We start from the raw sequence: 16,632 nt of genomic DNA, 5'->3' as shown, positions 1-16,632 counted from the left end.
TTGGAAGACATGTCAGGGGTTTGGGTGCCTGGAAAAAGTTAGATTGTTTCGTGGAAATACGGGATGCCAAAGGAGGGAAACTTGGAGATCTTCTAGTTCAAGTCCTTCATTGGACAGATGAAAAAAGTCTAAGTGGGTAGGGACTGGAAGGCACTAAGTGAGTAAATGACATAGTTGGCACTGGAATCCAGTTATCTTGACTTTTTACAGGATGGTGTGTGAAACACTGAAAATTACAGAAGCGGTTGCTTTTTGTCACCCTCTCTGAGTCATTTCCTCCCTAACCCTTACCCAAGTTGTTAAAAACTTAGGTCCTTTCTTCTAGCTTTTCATTAGGTGTTTAGCATGATAGCCTAGGGATGTCTGAGGTTTTCTGGATTTCCTAAATGACTTGGCCTAAAGTTAAGGTTCTTTAAAAGACAAAACAAAACTCAGAAGTTATACTGGATGTTAAAAGGGCTACAAAGATTTTAAGGAAATGGTCCTTACCTTTAAGGAACTTTTTGTAAATCAGGGAGATTAAGGTGATTATCTAAAAAGCCATAATATATTGCAGAACATAGGCCTTTAAGGGTCATTACCAAGTGCTAAGAACACTGAGAAGAGGGAGTGGATGTCTCTGAGGCAGCAGAAGAAAGGTAACCAGGAACAGAAAATCTAAGGAGGAGTTGGAGTTTTGAGTGGATATTTAAGATTGATAAAATAGTGACAGACTGAAGCATGAAGATACAAAAAGTGCTTATTAGGAATGTTTGCGCTAAGACATATAGTGAGAGAACACCTAAAGAATGTTCCTGCTTGGCCAGGTTGTGGGTACTGTGAATATAGGGAAGGCTTAGAGATGCCATCTGTTTTGTGGAGGCTCTTGAATGCCCAGCTGAAAAGTTTGTGCTTGTTAAGGAAGGCCGGGGAGATCCATTGAAGGTTTTTGACCTGGTAAGTAACTTAATCAGAGCTTATGATTTTTTTTTTTTTAAGATTTATGTGACAGCAACATGTCATTGAGTCTTGGATGGTGTGAAACCAGTTTGGAGGGCTAGAGTAAATGAGTGATAAAGAAGGCCTGAGCTAGCAAATGTAATGAAGAGACACTGAGCAGGTAGAGCTCACAGAATTTGAGAATTGATTGCATGTGGTGGTGGTGGTGAGGAACTATGAAGTGAAAATCATGGGAGCCGATGGTGATATTATTGATAAACATTTAAGAAAATTGGGAAAGGACAGCACTGGGCATGTTGAGTGTGGATCTGGGTTTCAGGAGGTAGGTTTAGATTTATGAGAGAGATGAGTACTTTTCCTGCACGTGGGCTTGCTGAAACCTTGTGAGTGGATGACAAGACCAGGGGAAAAGGTGGGAGGGGCAGAAAGAGAAAAATTCGGAGGGCAGAATCTTGGACAGTTTCCTCTGTTTTGGGATTAAGAGGAGGAATAAATGATAATAAATTAAGAGTTATTTTTGAAGTTTTTAAGAATAAGGGTCGACCTCTGGCTTCCACTCCACCTCCCACACCTTCCTAAAATGATTGTATTCTAGCTTTGGCTCAAGTTGCTTAGGGGTGCCAAGTTGCCTAAGGACTATACAGAGCAGGGCTTTCTCAGCTATCAGCCTCAAGTGCTCTACAGCTGGCTTCTGAGAGCACACCAGTGTCTATCCTCTTCCACCTCTACATGGATAAATACATGGAAGCGCTCAAAAATTTGCCTAGCTCTGGGGCGCCTCGGTGGCTCAGTCGTTAAGCATCTGCCTTCAGCTCAGGGCGTGATCCCGGCGTTCTGGGATTGAGCCCCACATTAGGCTCCTTGGCTGGAAGCCTGCTTCTTCCTCTCCCACTCCCCCTGCTTGTGTTCCCTCTCTCGCTGGCTGTCTCTATCTCTGTCAAATGAATAAATAAAATCTTTAAAAAAAATGATTGTTAAAAAATAATAATAAAATAAAAATTTGCCTAGCTCACAATAAGTACTATATAACTCTTAATTTATTATTACTGAAATCAAGAGTCGGACACTTAACTGACTGAGCCACCCAGGTGCGCTAAGAAGGTTAGACAATATAAAGGAAGGCTGGGTCCAGAAATCTACATTTCTATGGAAATAAGTGAGTTTTAAAGGAGAAGGTTAATGATTGCAGATAAAAAGCCTGAAGGAACAGAAGTCATGTGATGGTGGAAGACTGTCTGGCATATAAAGGAAAGGAATGATAATGTGTTCTTAATGTGGACACTCAAGATACTAATTTTACTTCTGCATATACTTTTGAGCCCTTGCTGTGTATCCAACGGTTCGCGCTGGAGATACAAAGTTAAATAAGAGCTTTTCAGAACTATTTTTACTATAGCTCACAGTAAGAATTTCTTTTTCTTGAGAGAGGGGAGGGGAGGGAGAGGCAGAGGGCAGGAGAGAGAATCTTTTTTTTTTTTTTTAAAGATTTATTTATTTATTCGACAGAGATAGAGACAGCCAGCGAGGGAGGGAACACAAGCAGGGGGAGTGGGAGTGGAAGAAGCAGGCTCATAGCAGAGGAGCCTGATGTGGGGCTCGATCCCAGGACCCTGGGATCACGCCCTGAGCCGAAGGCAGGCGCTTAACCGCTGTGCCACCCAGGCGCCCCAAGAGAGAGAATCTTAAGCAGGCTCCATGCCCAGTGCTGAGCCCGATGCCGGGGCTCGATCTCACAACCCTGAGATCATTTGGGTGTTCAACTGATTGAGCCATCCAAGGTGCCCAAGAAATCTATTTTCTATCACAACTCATCATATGTACAAATACATATAACTAAGTTTCTCAAAATTATACTCAGTCCCTGTATGCTCAGTGTCCTCTGATGCCCTGTTCTAATCTATTAAAAAACTTGTTGGGGTTCACTAAATTGATTGATCCACTTATGATGGGTTGGGTCCTACCGTTTGAAAAACATTGAAATAAGATACAGCCTTTGCCCTGAATAAATACTTAGAACTAGGGGGAGTGAAACATAAATAATCGTGTCTAATATGGAACCATAATAAGTGAATGCATTATGGGAGTTCAGCTGAAAGCAATTCATTCTGCATTGTTGAGGTTGGCAGAAGAATTTGGGAATGATTTTACAGAGGAAGCATTATTTGACCCAGACAGCACAGGTAGAGTAGGGCTTTTGCAGATGGACAAGTTAGAGAAGGTAATTAGCAGTGCCGAGAATAGTTGGGGCAGATATTCTGAGGCACGAGTGTGTGTGAATGTTCAAGAAGTGGTCAGTGATCTCCAGCTGGTGCGTAGGGTGGGTTCTGCGAGGTTCTACACTAGGTGCTCATGGGAAGTTAGCCAAACATGCAGTGGAAAATACTGGTTGGGCCAGAATGAAATCACTTTTTAAAATTATACTTAGACGTTTAGTATACTGTTGGGTGAGGAAGATTTTTAAGCAGCTAAGTGACAGGTGAGATTTGGGTCTTGGGAAGTTGGTTGTGGCAGCTCTGTGAGGGAGGCGAGACTGGAGCCAAGGACTTGTAATTATGGTGGTGAAGGCATCGGATGAGGGTGGGGTGGGATCCACACATATGAGTTGCATTTCTCTAAAAGAAATGCCACCGACTGTGTCCTCCCTCACTTGTTAGATTGAAGAAATAGAATGGAAGCTGCTACTCTGCGTCTAAGCGTTACAACAGGGAGGAATTGGTTAAATGGAAAATCTAGGGCCATTGGGAGAAAAGGGCCGTGCACTTCTAGAGCTCATGATAATCAGGGCTTTAAGGAGATGGATGTTGAGCAGTGTGGAGAGTAGACCTTACTCCATGTCAGAAGACCAGGAGGAAGAAGGCTGGAAAGGCTTGGAAAGCTAAAGGGCAGTTTCGAGAAAGGATCTTCACGGGACAAAAAGGAGGAGGCGCTTGAAGAAGCTGGTGTGACTGCACTGGAAGCAGTGTGAACTCGTGTTCCAGAAAGGTGGCTCCATAGCCGGAGGTGAAGGTCTGAGGGGGACAGGCTTTTAAAGAAGAGCGTCAGGAAACTAATGTGGTTGAAGGCCAAGACGGCAAAAATGAGGTAACTAGAAAGGGTTTGTAACATGATGTGGAGAGTGAAGTGTAAAAAAATTCCTGGTTAGTTGGGCTGGATGGTGTAATGCCAAAATTATTCGGCACCTAGCAAAGACCTTTTGTGTGCCCCCGGGGGGGCTTTATTGGCAGAGGGGAAGTGGGAAGCTTAACTTCTAATTTTTCTTTTGTCTTCTCTGGGAAAAAGTATGGTTTTTTGGAACAAATAAAGTGAACACTGGTTGTTGCCAAGAAAAATTCTCCCTAGGTGGAGATTTTAGGTAGGTCACTTAGCTCACATCTCTTGGCCGTGAGGGCGTGACTGGTGGTGATCTTTGAGATTTGGGGAGAGTAAGGAAGATGTACTGAAGGAAAGCAGATGGACACATTTTGACTTTTAATAAAGGGTGGGTGTGTTGTGTTTTACAGATGATAGACTAATAACCTGAGGTCAAATTAGGGCAAGATTCTAGAGCCATTTTAGTGTAGTTGTAGTTCAGAGTATGGTTTCTGGGTCAGGTTCCAATTTTGCCAGTTTTTAACTGTGTGAACTTGAGAAGTGACTTAACTTTAAAGCCTGACTTTGTTCGTCTGTGAAATGGAATGTCATAGTTCGCTCCTTGGGGAGTCACAGATACACCAGATGGAGTTGGTGCGCCAAGTAAACTTTATTTGAAGCACGTAAGGAAATCACGGGGAATAGCTTCCAAAGCCATGACTCTGAGCCAGCGTGAATGGGTGCCTTCCATTTAGGGGGGGAAGCCCTGTTCTTGCACAGAGAGGCGAGCAGGTGAGCTTAAGGCTATGCAGGGCCCTTAAGGAAAGCTACACATACATTGTTATGTAAATGAAGCTTGTGCTCCTCCCTGGGCAGAGATTTTAGTATTATAATGAGGTAGAGGTAGTTGGAGGTCACTCCATGGTCCATCTGCCCGAGCACAGTCAAGGGTTATGCTCAGACTGGTCTGGGGGGTCTGAACCCTGCTGCTGGAGGCATGGTTTCAGTTTCCGTTTGCCTGCGTGAAGAGGTCAGTGGGAAAGAAGAGCTTGAGGAAGAATGCGGGACAGAGGTTGGCGAGTACCAGCAGGTGGGCGGTAAAGGTCAGGTCTTGGGGTCTAGCCAGTGACAGCAGTAGTCACTTCATAGTGAAGGGAGAGCGCCGAATGGAAATCCGCAAAAGACCTTGGGACAGAGTCGGAAACATAAGCATTCAGTAAGTGTAGCTGCGAATGACAAACGCAGGTCTGAGCACTTCGGAGAAATGATGAGCTAGTGTGAGCTTAAGTCTGGAAAGCTCGTTGTGGTTCTTTAATTTCTTGCTTTTCCGATGAACAAGTAGAGCACATACTCATCTCAACAGTGCAAACAGCTCAAACACGCATACAGAAAAAGACTGCCTCTCTCCCCTTCCCCAAATGGTAACTGTCTAAAGTTTATCCTTTTATAGCTTATTCCTTGCTCACACAATTAAACAAATTTATTAGAGTTTTGTTCTCTCTTTTTTACCGAAATAGAACCTTTTTATACACATTATGTGAATCTTGCTTTCTTTACGTAACACTATAGGATGCTGTTCCTACACATGAGGAGATAATAGACCTGATGGATTTTAATGCATTCATGTAGATACACACACGGTATAGAATTTTAATGGTAAAATTGGCATGCTTTTAAAAAAAAAAGTGGTCTTTTTTCCCCTTGCCACCTCCTTTTTGTTGATAATCCCGTGTGTTTCCTTCCATATTTTTCTCTATGCTTATATATACTTGTGTGTGTTTGAGTGCGTGCGCGTGCACACATGATAATAAAAAATGAGATTATATAATATGTACTTTGTGTTTTGTATTTTTTTCTACTTAGTAACACCAGTGCAAATTTCTCTAAGAGAATTAACATAATTTATTAGTATTTTTTTAAAGATTTTATTTATTTATTCGACAGAGATAGAGACAGCCAGCGAGAGAGGGAACACAAGCAGGGGGAGTGGGAGAGGAAGAAGCAGGCTCCCAGCGGAGGAGCCCAATGTGGGGCTCGATCCCAGAATGCTGGGATCACGCCCTGAGCCGAAGGCAGACGCTTAACCGCTTTGCCACCCAGGCGCCCCTTTATTAGTATTTTTATATTTGAATACAAAGTAATTTATTCATCCATTCCACTATTAATGGACATTTATCTTGTTCCCGGTTGGGTAGGTTTTCTTTGTTTTTTGGCCACCAAGAACAATACTTGAAATACTTGTACTTCTGTCTCATTGTTGCGTTTACATCTATGGAGATTAGATTCCCAATTGTAGCATTGCTGAGGTAAGGACTATATATGTTTTGCTTTTAATGGATGCTGTCAGATCCCTTTTCCAAAAGGCTATAACAGTTCCCATTTTTACAGGTAATGAGTAAAAATGTCCCTTTGTTCTCCCCTCCACCCCCAGGTGTTCTCTCCCTAAATTTTCCTGTTTTTTTTTTTTTTTAAGATTTTATTTATTTATTTGAGAGAGAGAGCACGAGCAGAAGCAGAGGGAGAGAAAAAGGGAGAAGCAGACCCTCTGCTGAACAGGGAGCCTGATGCGGGGCTCAGTCCCAGGCCCCTGGATCATGACCTGAGCTGAAGGCAGATGCTTAACCGACTGAGCCCCTCAGGCACCCTTAAATTTTCCTGTTTAAGGATGAAAGTGGCATCTCATTTTTATTTCTCCAGCTACAACTGAGTTTGATTACGTTTTCCTCTGTTTAGAGGCCGTCTGATTTTGTTCTTCTGTGACTTGTCTATTCGTGTTAAAAATTTGTCTTTTGGGTTTTTTCTTACTGATATATAAACTTGCTTTGTAATACAGGTATCAGCTCCTATCAGTCATCTGCCTTGAAGATGTGTTTCTAAATCTTGACTGTTAATGGGAACTTTTGCCGTGCAAGATGTTCAACTTTTATTTAATCAAACCTATGTCTCTCTCTTTTTTTTTTTTTGGTGTTCCTCACTTGGTTAAGGTTTTCCCTACCCTAGATTATACATGTAGTCTCCTAGATATTCTTCTAAGACTTTTGTTCTTTAAAAACATTAATTTGCCTGAAATTTATATGTAATATGAGGGGAATTAATAACTTTTTCCTCCACCTTCCTTATTACCTGTTCCTTAAATATTTTATATGTTTGTAGCCACTGTGAATGGAATTTTTCCTTACATTTCCCTTTTTGGATACTAATTGCTAATGTAAAGAAAAGCTGTTAATGTTTGATATTTTCCTTGTATAAGCCACCTTACCCTATTTTCTAATTTTTTTTTAAAGATTTTATTTATTTGACAGAGAGAGACAGCCAGCGAGAGAGGGAACACAAGCAGGGGGAGTGGGAGAGGAAGAAGCAGGCTCATAGCGGAAGAGCCTGATGTGGGGCTCGATCCCAGAACGCCGGGATCACGCCCTGAGCCGAAGGCAGATGCTTAACCTCTGTGCTACCCAGGCGCCCCATGCCACCCAGGCGCCCCCTTATTTTCTAATTTTTTTAAAAAATTTATTTTTAAGTAATCTCTGTACCCAACATGGGCCTGGAACTCATGACCCTGAGATCACGAGTCGCTGGCTCTTCTGACAGAGCTAGCCAGGAGCCCCTTCCCTATTTTCTGATTGATTTAAAGCTTTCTTATTCGAGTCTCTTGTGTTTTCTGGGTATTCGATGATAGCAAAAGAGAAATAGTTTTATCTCCTTATATTCAATGGTTAAACCATTTATTTCATTTTCTTACTCCATTGGCTTGAACCACGAAGATGGTTTTAACTAATAATGATATTTCCTTCCCTAGTTGCAGATATTAACTGAAATGGTTTTAATATTTCACCTTTTGGAATGATAATTGTGTTTTTGATAGATTTTATCATTTGTTGTAGTCCTCTGTTCCTTTTATTAGAAGTGATGATGGTGTTTAGCAAGTGTGTTTTCAGCATCTACTGATAGGATCGTGTGGCTGTAGACGTTCTTGACTAAGGCTATACATTAGAGCGCATTGTGCCTGCAGGTGTTTGGCGCGCCCTTGCCAGATAACCCTGTTCCTTGTTTTTCCTGCTGTATCGTAATGTCTTCTTACGTGGTACAATAACAAATTCCAGATGCTTTGTGTTTAGAATTTGGTTATAATTGTATATGCTGTTAGTTACTTTGCAAGTCTGCAGAGTGTAAAGGTGAAATACTGTGTACCATTTATGTTGAGAAAATTCTGTTTTCCTTTTTTTATTGTCTGACGGTTTGCTGTCAGTTATGTTGGCTTTATAAAAAATATTTTTTTCTGCTCAGAATAGCTTGAATAATATAGTAATTATCTGCTGCTTGAGATTAGGAGAAACTGTTCGCAAAATCCTCGTGGGTTTGCTCCCCCCCCTTTAATGTTACATCTTTAACAACCTTTCAGTGTGTTTTTACTCATTGATCCAGTCAGGGATTTTTCTTCTGTAATTAGTTTTGGAAGTGTGTGTTTTGCTATAGAAGCCATTCATGTTTTTGTATCAAGTGTATTATGAAGTTAAATCTCTGAAGAGGGTTTTATTTCTCTTTGGCATCCACATGTTTGGGTGTCTTCCCCGCCCCCCCCCCCCCGCCCCGCATGGTCTTTAAAACCTAAGAAATCTAATTGTCACATAAAATGGTAGATGGTGGCAAGATGGAGAATATAAAAGTGGTTTTGAGCCTTCTCTGAGGAAAGTGCCTTGCGTTCCTATAATCCTGCTTGACGGCAGTCTGGCTCAGGCCCCAGATGAGCCTAGTCCTGTCACTTTTTCTTTGTGCTCCTTAAACACCTTATTGTGATTCTGTTAACTAGGATGATCCGCAAAAAAGAAAAACGCACCCTAAAAACATAAACCAGAAATACAAGGGGTATAGGGGCGCCTGGGTGGCGCAGTCGTTAAGCGTCTGCCTTCGGCTCAGGGCGTGATCCCGGCGTTCTGGGATCGAGCCCCACATCAGGCTCCTGGGCTAGGAGCCTGCTTCTTCCTCTCCCACTCCCCCTGCTTGTGTTCCCTCTCTCACTGGCTGTCTCTGTCAAATAAATAAATAAAATCTTTAAAAAAAAAAAAAAGAAAGAAATACAAGGGGTATAGTCTGTATTGAGAAGTGATCATACGTTGAAATGGTCCCTGGATTCTGGACTCGCTCAGAATCTCCTTTGTGGCTTTCCCTTATCTCAACACAGCAAGTCACACTCTGCTCCTTCACCAGTACTTTATATTTTCAGGTTGTGGTTTTTCATTTGTTTTTATTTTTGGATAAATGCTTTTTTGTTGTTGTTGTTTGTTCCTCAGCCATGTGAATATAGGTCTGTCTTACTGATTTGGAAAGATATATAAGCTAAATTGCTACTGAAACAAGTCACATTATATGTGTAATGCTTTATTTAAAAAACACAACTGTAAATATGAATGCTTATACAAATCTATGCTTTTATATTTGCTTATACAAATAAGCATATAGAAACATGGAAGCTTTTACCTGGGTGAGTGGGTTGCAGGGAGGAAATGTTCATTTGATTATACATTTCTGTATTACACGTATTCAGTAACTTGAGAAAATCTCTTTCAAAAACCTCTCGATTGGGGCACCTGGGTGGCTCAGTCAGTTGGGCATCTGCCTTCTGTCCGGGATGTGATCCCAGGGCTCCCTGCTGAGTGGGGGGCCTGCTTCTCCCTCTGCCCCCCCCCCCATTCTCTCTGGATCTCGCTCTCGGTCTGAAGTGAATAAATAAAATCTTTAAAAATAAATAAAACCTCCCGGTCTGGTTTCAGCATTTCAGTTCATTCTTTCATCATTGAATGCAGTCAGCCACCTTCAATCTGGTTCACATTAGATACATCAAGATAATTACCTTTTGGGGACATTTACCTTTAGTTTCATCTTTCTTTTAGTGCTCTTTATTGTAGAGCCTGTGTTTTTTTTTTTTTTATTAGTTTTAGTGTTTTCACTCTAGTTTTTCTTTTCTTTCTTCTTCTTCTTTTTTTTTTTAAAGTAAGTAATGCCTACACCCAACTTGGGGCTCAAACTCACGACCCCAAGGTCAGGAATTCCATGCTCTTCTGACTGAGTCAGCAAGGTGCCCCCACTCTCTAGTTCTCAATTAATTTTTATAAAGGACAGAATGTAATAAAACTGGTTTTCAAACTTTTTTTTAAGCGGTAGACTTCTTTTTTTAAATGAAATCTGATTTGGATGCCTTATGTGTAAAGCAACTTGGATGGATCTGTAGTTCTCAGTATAGTTTAAAAACCACTGTAGTAAAATACCCAGGTAACATTGTAAGTACATCCTGAGAAAGACAGTGTTGCTGCTGACGTGACACTTCTGAGAAGCAGGAGGTATCTTCGTGCCATCATCTGTAGCTCAAGGTGTTTGTGACTCAGGTGTGAACATTCCATTTCATACAGGAAAAGCATTCAGGGGTGTTGGCCCCCAGATGTCGTTTGCTTAAGAAATTGATATGGAGAATTGCATCTTTAATCAACTGCCAGATTATGCGACAGTATAAATGTCCTTTTTAGGAAGGTAAATGGCCACTGCTGGTTGGCTGCTCTTAATGAAAGTTTTAGAGAGTTCATCTGACGTAAGATAGTTTGACAGATTGGATTTTTTAAAAAGTTTATAGTTCAAAATAACTAGCATAACCCCATTACCTGTTTACATAAATAACATTTTTATGAAAAATAACTATTTTCTTTCTTTTTTTTTTTTAAGATTTTATTTATTTGAGGGGGGGGGACACAGGCAGGGGGAGTGGGAGAGGGAGAAACAGGCTTCCCGCTGAGCAGGAACCTTATGTGGGGCTCCATCACAGGACCCCGGGATCATGACCCGAGCCACAGGCAGATGCTTAATGACTGAGCCACCCAGGCGCCCCCTGAAAAAGAACCATTTTCTAAAAACACAGAAGACCATTGTTTTACAGTTTTGCAAATTGTCCTTAATGCTTGCCTGAGTAGAAGTTGACAGAATTCTTGCATCTACTTTTGCGTGCACGCTGTTACAATGTCACTGCTGCTGTGGCTTCAGGAGAACTCGTCTGTAACTTAGGAGATAGGAGAGTAGAGAGGCAGATGCCATTGTGGTATGATAATGCGAATAGGTGTGACCCTGTGGAGTCCCTGAGCCAGGGGCTGGTCCCCAGTCCACACTTTGCAAACCACTGTGTCCACCATTGTGAGCTAGAGGATTCCTGCTATGTCGCCAATGCTCTATGAACTCTTTCTTTGCTTTGTTGCAGAGTCCTTTGGGCAGAATTATCCAGAGGTAAGAGTATAGTCTTTTTTTTTTCTTTTTTTTCTTAAGAGTGTAGTCCTATTGTAGTCCTATTGTGAATTTAGGAGTATGGTAACTTGCTAGCTTTTGCGTTTGAGTGGAAAGTGTTATTTGATCTCACCCCTCCCCATCCTTTTCTTTGACAACAGAAGCTTTAAGTGTGATGATACCTTTTTTGCTATAGTAAGGAACTCAATGTTTAATTTTGAGGAGAGAGAAAATAGGCAGTATTGGTGGGAAATGTTACCATAACGTTTTAATCTCATGTAATTCATTTCCCAGTAAATTTTAAAAAAGTACTTTGAAGGATTTTTCACAAACAGTACCATCACCTGTACGTAGATTTTTTTTTCTGTGTGCTTTTCTAGTTTCAGTATTTGCGGTAATAATATGTATGCTCTAAGTGTGCTTTACTTTTTTAAATGTAAAAATATTTTGTAATAGAAATGTGTTTCATTGTAGCCATTATGGTTATTTTAAATGGCTTGATATGAATATAAAATAGTGTATTTGACTTTCCTAATGTTGCACATACAGGTTGTTCTAGGGGTTTTGTTTTAAATAATTTTTCTTGGAATAAGTTCCAAGAACTATGATTACTGCGTCAGTTGGTTTACTCTTTCTTTTCAATGAATCTTGTTATATTTTGCCTAATTGCCCTGCACAGTGGGTACAAAGTTATACTGGTAATGTATGGGATTTATCACATCTGTTTATAAATATTTCCTTGTTTTGGCTAGTTTAATAGGTATAAGAACACACATAAGAGTTTCTTTTGGTGTACGTCATAATTTAAATTAAAGAGAAGTGTCATGTCATAGGTGATAGAGAATCTTTAAGAAATAATTTGGGTACCTCGGTGTCATTGTCTATATTCTTGTATTCATTTTAATTTTTAGGAAGCCGATGGAACTTTGGATTGTATCAGCATGGCCCTGACTTGCACCTTTAACAGGTGGGGCACGCTGCTTGCAGTTGGCTGTAATGATGGCCGAATTGTCATCTGGGATTTCTTGACAAGAGGCATTGCTAAAATAATTAGTGCACACATCCATCCAGTTTGTTCTTTATGGTAAGGAATTTTAACATTAATATGTTCAGTATGAGTTGAATCGGGATGAGTGGTGACTGTGTAATTACCGATCTCATTGTACTAGATATTTTAATACTTAGAGTTTTAAGTGTTGGGTCATTAGCACAGTTTCTCACAGCATCTGTAGACCTTGAATCTGTGCTGTCTTTGGAGCAGCTCTGGGGGGAGAAAGCGAGTGTGCTTGTGGATCTACATCAGACTCTGTCTGGGGATATTTCAGTACTGAAAGCTATATTTACAGATTACAGCTGTAGTAGTATTTGTGATATTGACCTTTTATTTAGAATGGAAAATCTTGATTAGGAGGGGAGCTTGGAAGTCCTCTACTTTAGCTTTGCCCAGGTTCTTGAATTCCAGCAGTTTTAGTGATCACAGGCTTGTCTGTTCCTTCACTGAATTATAGTTAAGGCTTTCTATCAAATACATTGAGCTAGAATCTAGTGTAATGTAAATTCCCATTGATTTTTTCTTACCCTTTGGGACTACTGTGTCTGCTTCGGAAAGTTTTATTTTAGGGCAGCTCTTCTAAATGAACTTGGGGCCAAAAAAGCTACCAAATCACATCTAGATTTTTTTTTTTTTTAAAGATTTAATTTTTTTTTTAGAGAGGGATTGCCTGCTAGTGAGCTGGGGGAGGAACAGAGGGGGAGGGAGAGGGACAAGCAGACTCCACACTGAGCCTGAGTCCCATGACCCCAAGATCAGGACCTGAGCCAAAATCAAGAGTAAGACGTCCAACTGACTGAGCCACCAAGGTGCCCCATAATCACATCTAGATTTATGAAGCTGTAACCTATTTCCTTTTGTTTAAGTGGAAATGGCAGCTATATTGTAAAGCACTGGATTGGGAGAAGGCCTGAATCCCTGTCTAGGTTTGGCTGCTAATGAACTAGCTTTGGCCAAAACTTGTCTTTAATATGCAAAATGAGAGTGCCAGCCACTCCCACCTGTTAAAAATAATGCATTTGTTTTCATTGTAAAATAATATATTATCATTGAGAGCATTAGGAAAATACAGCCAAAGCAAAAAGAAGTACTAGTATCTCCCATAGGCCCACCACCCAAGTATTACTGCTGTAAAGATTTTAATATATTTCTATATATAGTTTTTAAAGAGCAGAATTGTAATTGTGCTATATTCTATTTTGTATTTTACTTTTTTCCTCCCTAACACCAGATAATTTCCTACTTGCATAGCCTCTAAAAACTTTTCTTATGGCTATTTATCTTCTCATGGCTAAATCATAATTTACTTAACAGTTTTCAGCTAGTTTCTCTCTGCATGTTCAGTAAATGTCCTTGTGCATAAACTTTTTTACTTATATATTCATTCATTGAGCAGCGTTGAGCGTGAGTTACGTAGCAGGTGCAGGTACTGAAGCTTTATGTTTCCTAGACAAGAACTGTGTTTGAGATTTAGTGGAGGCAAAGGTGCGAAGGAGATGATGATCCAGGTACTGGAGGAGAACAGTGGTCAGGAAAAGCTTCCAAGGAGAGATAATTTCTAAACTCAGACTTGTAAGATACAGGTGTTTGCCGGTCGTATTCCAAGCAAAGGATGGTGCCCAGGCAAAGGTACATCAAACGAGCACGAGGAGATGGGGAACTGCAGGTAGCTGAAGATAGCTGGATTGTGGTGTGCGAGATGTGATATGGCAAGAGCCAGTGAACTGGATCCTCATGGAGAATGCTGTGTATCCTAGTAGGAATTTGAACTTCATCTTACAGGTAACTGTGAAGCCATTAAGACATTGTGGGAAAGAAAGTGATATGATGAGCTTTTTATTTTTAAAAACATCTCTACAAAAAAAATCTCTAGGACAGTCTGTGTTAAAGAGATTGAGGGAGACAGAGAGTGAAGATAAGGGAAGTGCAGAGATCTCGGCTAGAGATGATGAGCACAGCGGCAGCAGGCCTGGGGCTGAGCGGTAGGGATAGGGGAGAGGGCAGAAATAAGAGTCCTGGTCATTAGTCACAGGAGGAGTCTAAGCGAAGAGCAGAAGTTAAAGTGATCTTCGGACTTCTGGCTTGGATGAAGATACTAATACAAAATTGAGGGGGAAATGGTAAGTTTGAGATGATGGCTGTTGTATCCTATTATTTTATTGCAAATATTTGCCTTATGAGACCTTCCCTGCGAGGTGGTAAGTGCTGTGATTTATGAGCCTGTCTGACGTTTTACTGCTATACTCCCAGCATCTGGTTTTTGTGTTTGTTTTTTCCCCCGAGCTTCTAATTTGGTGCCTGCTTATGGAGTTTGGAATTGTTGGATATATTATTATCACGTTTTGCAGGGGAAGATCCTCTCTTAGTTTTCACTTGTTTATAGTTTCATTTTCAAAATTAGAGCCCCTTCTATTTTAACAGAAATACAGGCTTGCTATGGGAAAAAGAGAAAAGGATGTTAAGTACAAAAGGGCATTGTGCTTTAAGGCTTACGAGAACAACAACAAAAGCTGTCCCTTGTTTCTCCCCACTCCCAGTATGGTCTGGTTCCCTGTGTGCTTTCATTTTTGTCTGTTTCTTCTGATATTTATCTTCATATTTCTAAATAACATGTGTACGTTACTTGGTTTGTTAATTTCAGAAATTATCCATGGACACACTGTTAGAGTGTATGCAAGTTTTAGCTCACCCTCTTCCCTCCTGTCGTTCCCTGAAATGGGGTGGGTCACTGACTTTTTTGTTGTGAATCCTAACAGAACGACATCTTTAGGCCTCTTTTTTTTGGCTTCACATTCTCTAGAAGGATCGTCTACTTGCCTTTCTGAGGGGTAAGCATGACTGCAAGTGTTCTAGGGCTGGTAGGAGAGAGTCCTTTGGTATGCAGACTTGAACTTTATCCCTTTATGTTCACTTCTTTATTTTACTCCTGCCTTTCTCTGCCCCTCAAGTCCGAAGTCTGGGAATACGTTCATCTTGTCTCTAGTACAAATCATTGTTAATGTTTTTTGAGCACTCGTTATGTGCCAGGCACTGGACGAGGAATTTTGTATATACTGATGCTAATTCTGTCAACAGTCTTCTGCTGGGTAATGTTATTGCTCCCGTGTTATGGGCGAGGAAATTGAAGCTCAGAAGGTTATATAACTTGCCCAAGATCACACAGCTAAAAGGTGGTAATGTCCAGGCTCAGCATAAGTCTGACTCTTGAGCCTATGTTCTTAACCATGGAGGTATACTGCCAGCCAGGTTCCTCAGTAGCAACTCCTCTTCATTGTAAGATTTGGGTAAATACTGGTTTTGGGTTTCTTTGTTCCTTCTGTTTTTCTTTCTTTTTTATTTTTTAAAATTTATTTATTTTTGTCTCATCTGATTTTCATTTTCCCCCCATGCCGCCTTGTGGGTTTCTTGAACATTTTTCAGAATTCCATTTTATCTGCAGTAGTCCCCCTTATCTGTGGTTTCCCTTTTTGTGGTTTCAGTTACCTATGGTCAACCACAATTAGGAGGCAGATGATTCTGACATGTTGTCAGAAGGGCAGTAGTGGCCTAATGCTGCATCACGATGCCTGTGTCCTTCCCTGTGCTTCATGTCCTCACATAGGCCCTTCATCATCTCACACCATCACAAGAAGAGTGAGTACAGTAAGAACTCGAGAGAGAGACCACATTCACATCGCTTTTTTTACAGTATATTGTTAATTGTTCTGTTTTATTATCAGTCGTTGTTAATCTCTTATGTGCCTAACTTATAATTGGAGCTTTCTCATAGGTAGGTTACGTACAGGAAAACACAGTCTACATGGCATTTGATATACTGTTGGTGGCTTTAGGCGTCCATGGGGGGGTCTTCGTATCCCCCGTGGATAAGGGGGAACTACTGTGTAGTGTTTGTTGGGAGTGTTTGTATAACTTCTTAGTGGTGACTAGGTATTACATTGTGTACCCCTAGCTTATTACAGTCTACTGCTGTTGACATGTTACCAGTTCAAGTGAAGTGTAGAAACTGTACCTCCATTTACCCTCCTTTGTATGTAATTGTCTTAATTATTTCCTCTGTGTACATTGAGACCCACATAAGACAGTGTTACAATTTTTGCTTTAAATGTCAAAACTAAAGGGGAAAAAATTGAGCTTTCTTACTTATATTTTTATTCTTTTCATATTTCTTTTTCCCTCATGTTCTAAGATCCCTTCTTTTATCATTTCCTTTCCATTTGGACAACTTCCTTGAATCATCCTTTTAGGGTAGATCTTCTGGCCAAATGCCTTGGTTTACCTTTTTGTTCCTGAAGGTCATTTTTGCTGATAATAAA

The 16,632-nt window shown here is 40.7% G+C and overlaps 1 protein-coding gene across 3 annotated transcripts in view; it reads left to right on the top strand.

The window, feature by feature from the left end:
• Positions 1 to 16,632, top strand: part of RBBP5 (RB binding protein 5, histone lysine methyltransferase complex subunit) — a 35,550-nt gene that overhangs the window by 509 nt on the left and 18,409 nt on the right. For all 3 annotated transcript variants that reach the window (XM_026480528.4, XM_026480526.4, XM_044377679.3), the window contains exons 2-3: positions 11,246 to 11,271; positions 12,180 to 12,352. In XM_026480528.4, the coding sequence (XP_026336313.1) occupies positions 11,246 to 11,271; positions 12,180 to 12,352 (199 nt within the window). The remainder of the gene's footprint in view (positions 1 to 11,245; positions 11,272 to 12,179; positions 12,353 to 16,632) is intronic.

The sequence above is a fragment of the Ursus arctos genome, unplaced genomic scaffold (assembly GCF_023065955.2).
Source record: "Ursus arctos isolate Adak ecotype North America unplaced genomic scaffold, UrsArc2.0 scaffold_2, whole genome shotgun sequence".
Taxonomy (NCBI): Eukaryota; Metazoa; Chordata; class Mammalia; order Carnivora; family Ursidae; genus Ursus; species Ursus arctos.
This window is presented reverse-complemented; position numbering and strand designations above follow the sequence as displayed.